This window comes from Acomys russatus, chromosome 17 (assembly GCF_903995435.1).
Source record: "Acomys russatus chromosome 17, mAcoRus1.1, whole genome shotgun sequence".
NCBI classification, from domain to species: Eukaryota; Metazoa; Chordata; class Mammalia; order Rodentia; family Muridae; genus Acomys; species Acomys russatus.
Genome location: NC_067153.1, coordinates 45,885,678 through 45,897,721, shown reverse-complemented (window position 1 = coordinate 45,897,721; position 12,044 = coordinate 45,885,678). Strand labels below are relative to the sequence as shown.

Below are 12,044 nucleotides of genomic sequence, written 5' to 3'. Positions count from 1 at the left end.
AGGAAGGAAGGAGGAAAAAGAAAGTAAGTCCCTCCCGGGGGCACCCAGCCCCTTGGCTTTCAGTTAGGTCCAGATGTGGTCAGGTTGATCACCAAGAATGGCCAGCACACCACCTTCATGCAGTGTGAGTAAAGCACCTCATCTGCATTTGCCTATGACGGCCTCTCAGGAGCCGCTGTGGTGTCCTGTACACTGGTGACACCGGAGTACTTGGGAACCTCAGGAGTGGATGGACACTCTGAGTAGCAGGTCAGGGAAGAGAGGCTGACCTGATGCAGGCTAGCAGAGACCAACATGCTGAGGCTGGGGCCATGTATTCAATAGAGATGCCATTCCTTTTGTCCTGGAAGGTGAAAACTACAACTATCTCTGTTTTTCTTTCATAGATCTGTCTGCAGGTTTTGAGGATCTGACCCCTGAATCGGAGTGTCTGCTGCCACCCCCTCATTCTCTGCAGAAATGTCTGTCACCTACGACGACTCTGTGGGAGTGGAAGTGTCCAGCGACAGCTTCTGGGAGGTAATGCCTCCCCTCTGATGAATGCAAGTCCGCGGTTGCTGGCTTCTAGCATACCATTGTGGTTGTGGTAGAATCAGGAGGAGAGGAACATAACTCAAAATCAGTGGGCACTCGCCATCAAATGGGTGGTACTGGAGATAGCGCTTTGGTTTTTAGGGAGTGCAAGAATGCTCAGTGGAGGAAGCTTATTTGCTTGCAAAGTCTGATCTTCCACAAGCCGAAGGGTGTTTGAAAGGTCTTGATAGTTTGTACTCCAATATTCTTGGGTGTCTAGTCTTGTATGACAGACAACAACTCACAGTAATGACCCTGCTCAGTCTCACAGGCAGCGTTTACATACGGGTGACCATGACATGATATTATTCTCATAGTGCAAGCAAGAAGACAGAGAGCTACACGAAGGGCCTGGATCTTGATAGAGCATCTGCTTGCAGCTTGTGTCTTGGGAACTCCCTTCCTGATGAAATAGCATGTGACTGGTTTTGTTTTCAGAAGTTATTCTCCCTCAACCCACTTTCTTCCTGTCCACTAAAGAAAATCCAACTGTATTCTTTTTGTTGGTGGGGATAGCACTAGGGGTGGAATTCTGCACCTCATGCGTGCTGGGCAGGGGTCCTACCACTGAGTTTCAACTCCAGCTGCAAAAGTAACCTCGAGACCATATTTTATCTCCATGGAAAAACCCCTGGAACTAATTTTCCACTTTGGGCTGAATGGGACAGGGTGAGAAGGACTGGGCTTGTAGCTGGGTGGCGTGTCAGCTCTGACTCCAGCTGTGCTGTCACTAGCTGTCTGACCGTGGGCATGTTGCCCACTTTGCCTGAGCTTCAGAGTCTTCATCTGTAAAAGGGGACTGATACATCTTGGCCCCAAGAGAGGCTGCCAGATGAGGTGGGGGGTGGTCTTCAGCACTGTGTGGGCCCCTTCCTGACACAGGAGGCTCCAGGGAAGGAAAAGGGGAGTGTGCAGTGCTGCTGTTCGCTGGGGCTAGCATGTCTGAAAACAGTAGGCTAATGGAAACCAGTGATCACCAATGCCCCAGTTTTAAAAGGTATCAGAGTTCAAACTACTAGCACATTCTCTCCTGTGCTCCAAGTGAGAAGGCTCTGATTGAATTTTAGCTAAATACCTTACTCTAGTAACGGTGCCTACTTAGCCAGATGCAGCAGTTATGTGCCCATGTTCCTAGCACTGGGAAGGCTGAGGCCAGAGGGTTGCCTCAGCCCAGGAGTGGGAGACCAGGCTGAACAATGCAGCAAGATCCTGGCCCCAGAACAAAGTAGACTGGGATCTGTATTACCAAGCAGACACTGTGTGTGGAGTCCTGTGCGGATATGGCGGGCCATGTAGAGAACAAGTCTGGGAGCTTAAGGAGCTGCTCCTACAAGTGCAGAGTGAGTTGAAGGGAAAGAGCTGGTACGTTCTTCCCAGACTGGCTGGCAGCAGTGTTCTTGTGAAGCTGGAGGCTCGAGCAGGAGTCTGGATGATGAAAGACACCTCTGCCCTGGAAACAGTTAAGACTGCAAGGGTCACAGGGACAAGGACAGACATGTTGCCTGCTGCTTAGCAGCAGGGTATGTTGGAAGGGTTGGAGCAGAACTGTAAGAATCTGCTTTAGAACTGTGACTGAGACATCATCTGGAACAAGGCACTTGCCCTCTGCCCTTGCAGGGACAGGAGTGCGGGCAGGCGGGCCTCTTGCCAAACCCCAGAGAAGCTATGGCCACACTTGTGTCACAAAAGCACCCATTGAAGCTGTGTCTATGCCTTTCATGTCCTGCATCCGGTTGTGTGTACTCCGACAATCCATCAGTCATGTACACAAACTATGTTTATGATCTCTGTACTTTCTGCAGCCATGTGAGACTCTCACAGAACATTTAGAAATCATGAGTGACTGCTCAAACCTACTTTCAGAGCTTACAGCTGCCTCCCTGGTGTGCTCTCTGCTTAAATGGATGGGTAAACAAGCTCCAAGTGGCTTAAATCGCCAACCTTGAGAGTAGAATGTGGCAGGGCTAGGGTGTGGCCACTGGGATACAGGGCCTGTGCGCCCGCCCTATTTGTGGCCTTCTGGAACTCAGTGTTGGTGCCAGCAATACCTGGGTCTTCTAGGGTCACAGAGCTCTTCAAGGGTAGGGCCAGGGCCTCCTTAGTGTCCCTGCATTATAGCTAGTCCTCATTGCGCACACACAGATGGGGAAGGCAGATGAAGTACATAGATTCCACTGTGTTGCTGGCAAGCCTCGTCACTGTCTAGACATGGTTCTGAATACCAACTAGTCCCCTGGGGGCTGGGGCAGCCTTTGGTTGCTTGGTCATGAAGCTCATCCTCTTTAGATTTCAGGCACTTGACTAAGCTGTTGGGGGCACACTCACAAGGAACTGCAGAATGTGAGAGCAGAAGTGGTCTTTGGTATGGACTCCTCACAGCAGCTTAGCTCCATGGGACTTTGAGGACAAGTGTTGGTTTGGGCTGGCAGGGCAGGAAGGGAGCTGGGTGGCCAGACACAGCCTGAAGAGAGCAGGTAGTAAGAACTGTAAACCAGGCTTGGACATGGATACCAGGATGAGAGTGAATTAACACCAGGGCTAGAGTAAAAAGTCTGGGAGATTGCGTCCCTAAACCCACTTTCCAGTCTATTGATTTCATCCCAGGACACTGGCCTATTTATGCCAGGCTGACTTGTTTCCACATAGCTCTTGACTTGGATCCCTAGGGTCACAGGTCCCTCCTACACTGGAGTGCTTGTGGGTTCTCCTAAGAACTGCTGGTCTTCAGTGAGTATGTAATACCAGGAAAAGGGTCCCACCATCCCAACTGGTAGCAGCAGCTGTGGCTCAGGGCCTCGCCATTTTCCAGGCTGTTTGCAGAAGGATGAAGGGCTCACACCTCTGTGTGGGAGCCTGGAGTTTGAGGAGGGGCCGTGGGGGCAGTGGCTTGCAGATCTGATCCATGTTATGGGCACAGATGGCTATGGGGCCCTGAGGGTCCTGCCTTACTCCATTGTACACTGCACACCGCATGCACTGAGGACATGGGGTGCAGCCAACTCTGCCAGCAGCCTATGGAGAAGCTCAGCTAAGTGTAGGTGTGTTGGGACTGAAGCTCAGTAGTTAAGAGCCCAGGCTGCCCTTCTAAAGGACTCAGATTCAGTTGTCAGCGCCCACGTTGGGTAACCCAGAACCATCTGTACTTCTAGCTCCAGGAATCTAATGCTCCTGTGGGCACAAGTGTAGACACACACAGACACACATACACACACACTTCTGTGGGCATAAGTGTAGACACACACGTACACATGCATACATGCACACAATCTCCCCACTAATTAATAAATGTAAAAAAATTTTAAGTAGGTTTTTAAAAACACATCCCTAAAAAAACCAAAATAAAACAAGCCGTGCATGGTGGTCAACGCCTTTAATCCCAGCACTCAGGAGGCAGAGACAGGCAGATCACTGTGAGTTCGAGGCCAGCCTGGTCTACAAAGAGTCCAGGACAGCCGAGGCTACCCAGAGAGACCCTGTCTCAAAAAACAAAAACAAAACACATCCCTCCTCTCTATTACTTCATGTACTCTGCTTTTGGAATTAGGATCCAACGATTTAAGAGTTTAGGCGTGGGCTGGAGAGATGGCTCAGCAGTTAAAAGCACTGGCTGCTCTTTAAGAGGACCTAAAGTTCTCAGGTGTTTTCACTCTTAGACAATTGAAGAGCAAGGATACCTTTACGGAGCAGTGACCCTCATTTCCTTCTCTGTACTGGGCAGTGAATTCTGTGTCAATTCCTTTGCTGAGCAGTGAACCCCATTTTCTTTCTTTTCCTTTGAAGACCAGTTCCAGAAACAAGATAGCAGCAGCCATTGTGGGGTGGGCTGGGGCTGGGGCAGGAGTGAGGAGGTCCTGGCTTTGCAGGGAGTCATGTTGGACAGAGGCAGCCTGTGTGCAAAGCAGGAGCAGCACAGTTGACTCGGGCATGAGCTCCAGCCTTGTAAGGGCCCTGTGGGTAAGGAGGGGGCATCATCCCATGCAGATGGGGAGCCCAGTGAGGTGTGATGCAGGCCAGTGGTTCAGGGGAACACGCAACAAGGTGCCCCAAGATCTCTGCTCCAAGGTGGAGGCACACTGGAATACAAGAAGTTCAGGGAGAAGCTAGACATGGGCATGGAAGTGTCCAGCGGTCTGTTTCCTGTTGTGTTCTTCAAGCACAAGTGTCACAGAGTTAAAACCCAAAGAGGAGCAGATGATGATAGGAACAGAGGAGGCAGAGGACTCACCCTGTGGAAGGGTCTCAGAATAGCAGTGTGGTGGGCCACCCGGAGTTGCTGAGATGGAGTCCCCATGCCTTACCAGAGGTCCCCTGCAGGTGTGTGTATAATATTGTATTTGTGACAGGGAGTCTTGGGAAGAAAGACTGTTCTGTCCCCTCCCAGCCTCGCTGAGATACTGTGGGCTTGGGGTAAAATAAATAGTCAGTTATTGTTGTCACCAAAGATTGTGTAGACGGACTGCAGCAAGGGATCAGCCAACCCCTCCTGCTGGCCTGTGCCCTCCTCACTCCTCTTCTAGCAGTGTGGGAGTTGAGGAATGGCCTGCTCCTCTTCACAGATGTGCTAGCTACTTTTAAAAAAAAATTTTTTTTTTTAATTTACCTTTATTTTATGTGCATTGGTGTAGTGGCTGTATGTATGTCTATGTGAGAATGTTAGATCTTGGAGTTATAGACAGTGGTGAGATGCCATGGGGGTGCTGGGATTTGAACCTGGGTCCTCTGGAAGAGCAGTCAGTGCCCTTAACTGCTGAGCTATTTCTCCAGCCCATGCTGGCTACTTTTATGTCAACTATATACAAGCTAAAATCATCTGCAATGAGGGAACCTCAGTTAAGAAGCGCTGCCCTAAGATTGGGCTATAGGCGTGTCTGGCGGCCGGCCTACTTGGCGTACCGTACTGCTAAGTAAGCACGGCACACCACACCCCAGAAAGTCAGAATCCTGAGTTTGGAAGTAGCACGAGTAGCCAGTAGCTGCCTGCGGATGAGTCTGTACTTTTCACTTCTCCTTTAATGTGCTTCTTCCAAATAGAGACCTGGTGGTATGAGCTCATTATCCAGTCTGAGATAATGTGTTAACCAGTCATGGTCACTAGGCTTTCCCAGAAGCTGTTTTCTCCAAACCTTTTACTGACTCTTGGTCATTGCTGTCTTGTAGGGGGATGCCCTGGTAACAATGGCAATTTGACACCCAAATGTGGGAGACGTAAGAACATAGGGTAAAGGGAGGGACCTCTTGGTTAAAAAAAAAAACTGGATGCACTCTTTGGTCAGAGAGTGACTTAAAGGCAGGTGGTAGAGTGCCTGCTAAATATAAGAAGTACAAATGCTTGAGGTAGAGAAGTTTTGGTCTGAGTTCCTACAGGGAAATCCTTCCTTTTCTGTAGAGGGGTTTTTGATCTTGCACTAAGGCCAAGAGCTTTAAATAATGCATAGAGAGAAAGTTAGGACTTTGCTTTCTTGTCTGAATCTATTTTTATCATATTATGATTGCTGTAAATCAGGCACCTGCATTAGGGACGGGAATAGAAAGTAGTTAAACCCTGCAGACTTTCCTAGTGGCAGATACAGATAAGGCCAGTGAAAAAGAAAAAAGAACAGGGAGAAAGTTAAGATGGCGCTGACAGACAGTCTTGTCACAAACATCGGCCTCTTGGTACTGTCTCCCTTATATGCTTCCTTGGATCCATTGCTTGAGCACTGTGCCTTAGAAAGTGAAGAATTGGGCTGGAGAGGTGACTCAGAGGTTAAGAGAACTATCTATTATTCCAGAGGTCTTGAGTTCAATTCCCAGCAGCCAAATGGTGGCTCACAACCATCTATAGTGTAATCTGTTGCCCTCTTCTGGCCTGCAGGGGTATAAGCAGGCAGACCACTGTATATATAATAAATAATAAATCTTTTTTTTTTTTAAGTGAAGACTCTCAGCTGCCGCTACATTTAGATCCTATTTCATGTCTTCATCCTAGTCATGATGATTGCTGGCCAAATGAGCAACTCATAGTCTCTGCTTTTCCAGTGAAATTAAACTGTACCCCGCAGGACCTTGAACCATCCAGCAGTTGCAGATTGCTTGTCAAGATGACAGGTGTCATTCTCCATATGCAATGCAGTTATTAAAATCCATACACATGAATTTAAACACATAGAGAGTTATAAACAGCTGGTGTGAGTACATGAGCCCTCAGGAGTTTATTTGGGCAGCACATTATTATGCTCAATGTGGACTTGAGGCTGAGAGAAGTCGAAATCAGGTGTAGTGTGGAATGTGAATGTCACAGGGGAAGGAGCGTTCTCATTACCTGCTCAACAGGCTCCTGAACCTCCTCAGTGTTTTGACCAAGTTAGTCTGTGTGCCCTAAGAACTCAGAAGGTTGTGCCCTCTTGAAGGGACACAGCAAATTTCAAAAGATTTAAGACGAGGACCTATGTAGCCTTTTACTAAATTTCTGGCTCAAGTACAAAGTTCCTTGGAATGCAAAGTGCAGCCTGCTGAGGCATCTGTGCAGCAACTTGCTCCTGTGATAGCAGAGCCGCAGAGTGGTGCTAGGTCTGATAAAGAGTGGCCTCTGGCTTTTCGGCTTTCGGCTTGGAGGAGGCTACAGTGTAACTTTCTTCAGTCATCTCAAATCCGGGTTCATCTGACACCAGCCGCCTCCACCATGCTGCCCAAGTTTGACCCCCAACAAGATCAAAGTCATATACCTGAGGTGCACTGGAGGCGAGATCAGTGCCACATCTGCCTTGGCCCCCAAGCTTGGTCCTTTAGGCCTGTCTTCAAAAAAGGTAGGTGAGGACATTGCCAAGGCCCCTGGTGACTGGAAAGGTCTGAGGATTAGTGAAACTACGCATCCAGAACAGACAGGCCCAGATTGAGGCAGTGCCCTCTGCCTCTGCCGTGATCATCAAAGCCCTCAAAGAGCCACCAAGAGACAGAAAAAAGCAGAACAACATTAAGCACAGTGGAAACATCACTTTTTATGAGATTGTCAACATTACCAGGCAGATGTGGCACCAGTCTTTAGCCAGAGAGCTTTCTGAAACTATTAAGGAGATCCTGGGTACTGCACAGTCTGTGGGCTGCAACATGGATGGCCACCACCCTCATGATATAGATGATATCAACAGTGGTGCAGTGGACTGCCCAGCTAGTTAAGCAACGAGAAAATATTTCAATAAATGACCATTGAATAACAAAAGAATAGCCTCTGGGTGACTGGATCCAGAAAATAGGGATTCGACATTTACTGCCATTGTCTTCTCAGAGACTTTTGAACTAGCCCTGAAGTCTAATTAGAGGGGCCTTTGTTTCACTTCCCCGGCCCATAAAAATTCAGTGGAAAACAGGGGAACCTGTTTGCCTGGGGCAGTGGCCTTTATGTGAAGAGAAACTGCGACGACAGGCTCTGGAATGAGAAGAACAAGCACATCTAAGACATACCAAGCCAGGCCTCAGTCCCTGGAACGCTCCTGTTTTTTCATTCAGAAAAAAGCTAAAGGAAAGTGGATAATATCTGACTTAAGAGCTGTAAATTTGCAGCAGTCATTCTTTGTTTCAGCTAATATCTTTGGTTTTCCAGGAAGGCTGGATAATTATCCTCCGTGGAAGCCCATTCAAGTTTTAAGATAAATCACTATAGATTTTCTCCTGTTATTCAAAGCCTGTACCTAGACCGGCTCTAACATTCGCTGCCGCCAGTCCCCATGAGCAGTGGCTTATGTGATACTGTACGGCTACCCAAGAGGCTAACATTTGGAAGGCCACTCCAGGGAGAGCTCCCCACAGCCTATTAACCTGTATACTGACAGTGTTCTCCACACTCAGCTTATTCCTAGATCACCTGCTGCTTTCATAAAGATGAAAATTACGACTTCCCTTGACTTCCATGTTTTAGCTTTGCAAGCTGTGTTACAACAGCAACAACACCCTATCTTTATATCACCCACCAGAGCCCATAATTCCCTTCTGAGGATGCTAAATAAAGGAATGCTCTTGCTGATGAGACATCGGCCTCTAGTGGCTCCCGCTGACAGGACGCAGTGGCTGTGCACAGTTGCTTCCATCAGTTCGCATGGCCCTGAAGCACCCTTTTCCTTGCTTTAGCTCATCTCTAAACAAAACAAATCGTGTAGGGTGTAGTGTTTGTACCCCATTTCTCCCTTTAGGATAGCATTTTCTTTTTCTTTCTTTTTTTTTTTTTTTTTTAATTTTTTATTAATCTTGTTACATCTCAATTGTTATCCCATCCCTTGTATCCTCCCAATCTTCCCTCCCTCTCATTTTCCCCTTATTCCTCTCCCCTATGACTGTTCCTGAAGGGGACCTCCTCCCCCTGTATATGCTCATAGGGTATCAAGTCTCTTCTTGGTAACCTGCTATCCTTCCTCTGAGTGCCACCAGGTCTCCCCCTCCAGGGGACATGGTCAAAGCTGGGGCACCAGAGTTCGTGTGAAAGTCCTACCTCACTCTCCACTCAACTGTGGAGAATGTTCTGTCCATTGGCTAGATCTGGGTAGGGGTTTAAAGTTTACCGCCTGTATTGTCCTAGGATAGCATTTTCTTAATTGATGATTCGTGGGGGACGGCCCATCCCATTGTGGGTTGAGAACTTTGAGAATAAAGGACTCCAGACCACTTTAGTATCCATAATAGGAAGTATCCTAGTAACTCCTCGGACCTCTTCTGTCCATGTGGAGTGAGAATCCAGATCTAACTACCAGCCAATGTGGGTGGGCTCTGAGATGACATTATGGGATGCCCAGTCTGTGAGCATGGAGAGTAGAGAGTACTGACACTGTTTTGTATACAGCAGATGTCCACATAAGGTAACAAGGGTGCCTTGAGCTGCAGGACATATATCAGAGAGTGGTGCGTGTATTCTTATGCTGTGTGGGCTGTGACCTCCTGTGCCAAGCCTTCCAGAAGCCTGGGTCCTTCACTCTTACCTCATGTCTTCAGGCCAGCTCTGACCATCTGAGATACATTCTTTTCCGGAGTATGTTATTCATCATAAAGTCCTATCAGGCTAAAATAGTGATGATTTATTCACTGTGACACCACTCCGCCTTACATAGTCCTTGGCACCCAGCAGATGTTCATTAGGTATTTGTAGGTGGCAAGAAGGAGTTGCCAGCACATGAGATACTGAGAATTAGGAATGCCTGACTGGCTATTTGGAGCTGGCTGGCGAGTGGTAGAGGCAGACACAGCTCATTTCAAGATTCCAGAGCCAGGAAGGGAGTCACCCAAGCTGCTGCTTCATTCTTCCCGGGGTGGACAAGATGAAGAAACAGCCAGAAAAGAACTTAGATCCTGTCATGCAACTTATGAGAGTATAGCTGGCAGGAGGCAGCCTGGCCTGGCACATAGGTGCTCTGTCCTCACCTCACCTTCCAGCTTAAGAGTCAGAAATGCAGAGAGGAGGCCTGTCCACATCACATGCTTTGAGGCGGAGGCGGAGCCAGAGCTGGGCTGCTCTTCTAGTGGGGCATAGTGAAAGGAAAGAGAGCCAAGAGAGCCTAGGGGCTTGAGCACAATATCAAAAGGCCTTTTAGTCCATCTTGTCACCACCTGCAGAGCTATGATTAAGCACAGCCCACAAAGACCTGTCACTCCTGTGTCTTCTAAGCCAGCAGAGAAGGTGCTGCAGCTTTTAGGCATCATCAGTGTTGGGTCAGACATTTGAGTTCCACAGCAGGTACTTGCCTGGAGGGACATTGCCAGCCTTCTGCTGAGCAACTTGGCACAGATGCCTTCCTCTTCTAGGCATGAGAGGGGGCAGATATGAGGTAAAATCAAGGTTACCCTTGGCACGTTGTCTTAGGAACGTGCAGGTTTGCGGTTCCTGGGATGAAGCTGCATTGGGATGCAGTGGGAACAGAAGTGGAGCCTGGCCCTGCTCTGCGTCTCTTCACCCTCCTTGATTGACCCAAGGGAGCCATGGCATGCGGACTCTGTCTCTTTCTGTCTGTATGGTCTTGGGTGACTTCTTGAGTGAGACGGAAACACTAATATCCCACCTGCTAAGAGTGCATGAGATGGGGTGTCACAGTGGGGCAGTCACTTCCTGCCTGGCAAAACATAAACATTATTGTGATGTAATGCACAGTGACAGGATGTGTGGCACTTACTGCTAAGAGAGTCCAGTACAGTTAAGGGCCAAGGCCAATGTGCCCAAGGTGACCCATAGAAACTGTGGCTATGGGCACCATGTTTACAAGGGCAAGTGTGACCCCCAGCTGGACCATTTGTCTGGAGCCATGTTGGCAAAATCAGTTCCAACAGCCAAGGGGTGCAGGTGATGCGAGTACTGGCCGGTGGTCTCAACAGGGTGCATGCGGCCAGGGAGGCATCCCTGGGGAAGACTGGCTGAACCATTCCTCAGGCAAGGTACTATGGTCTGGGCAGTGCAGGGCCCATTCTTTTTGTTTGTTTGTTTGTTTGTTTGTTTTTGGGAGTTTTGTTTTGTTTTGTTTTTTGTTTTTCGAGACAGGGTTTCTCTGTGTAGCCTTGGCTGTCCTAGACTCACTTTGTAGACCAGGCTGGCCTCGAACTCACAGCGATCCACCTGCCTCTGCCTCCCAAGTGCTGGGATTAAAGGCGTGCGCCACCACGCCCGGCCTTGCAGGGCCCATTCTTAACCTCTCTACTTCCCATTCATGCTTGTTTGCCCCCTCCCTCCCAGGGGTGCAGATCTTGTTGTCATGTTTCTGAAGCTTTTTATTCTTGCTTCATGTACAGGCATTTGTGATTTATATAAAGTTTCTAGTTGTGGCGAGTCTCTTGTGACCCACACATCTGCCTTTTGTTCGTTACTGTGCTACACATCTCGTGCTTTCTATCTGCTTGGGGTGTGAAGGTATGGCCTGAACTCAAACTGCTGGGTGGGCCAGAGGTACAGGCCTACTGGCGCCTGGTGACTTAAGTCTCTGCTGGTTGTTGACAGAAATCTGTTTTCTACTACTTTATCCAGTAAGAGCCTTTGCCCTGCTCTACCCTGTGCTTAAGATTTCCCCCTCACGCTGGGCTTTGCTGCTCTCTGGGTGTAAAGAGTTCCCTGAGAGCTCCATTGTGGTTTTGTGTTCCTCTTTCCATCTCCCCTTGCAGCAGTCTTTCGCATCGTGGCGCTTAGGACTTAGAAGAAGAGTTTAAATATAAGTCCCTTGCAGTTTAAAAAAGTGTGCGCGCGCGCGCGCGCGCGCGTGTGTGTGTGTGTGTGTGTGTGTGTGTGTTGGTGGGTAGCTAGGTAGTTGTATGTACTTTAGTGAAGGTACCCACTGAAGCCAAAGGGCTCCGGGAGCTGGAGTTACAGTCAGTTGTGAGCCACCCGATATGGGAGCTGGAGTGGAACTTGGTCTTCTGGAAAGAGCTCCTGACAGCTGAGCTATCTCTCCAGCACCCCCTGTTGGTTTCGACATAACAGTTAGGAGACAGTGTTTGTGCTCTGCAGTTGTTCAGGATGTCCGTTTCTG

General features: G+C 48.7%; 1 protein-coding gene and 1 pseudogene across 4 annotated transcripts in view; both read left to right on the top strand.

The window, feature by feature from the left end:
• Pacsin2 (protein kinase C and casein kinase substrate in neurons 2) overlaps positions 1 to 12,044 on the top strand; it is a 102,741-nt gene that overhangs the window by 70,472 nt on the left and 20,225 nt on the right. For all 4 annotated transcript variants that reach the window (XM_051160105.1, XM_051160102.1, XM_051160104.1 and 1 more), the window contains exon 2: positions 387 to 519. In XM_051160105.1, the coding sequence (XP_051016062.1) occupies positions 460 to 519 (60 nt within the window). In that variant the 5' untranslated portion in view covers positions 387 to 459. The remainder of the gene's footprint in view (positions 1 to 386; positions 520 to 12,044) is intronic.
• LOC127201771 (60S ribosomal protein L12-like) lies at positions 1,854 to 7,728 on the top strand (annotated as a pseudogene).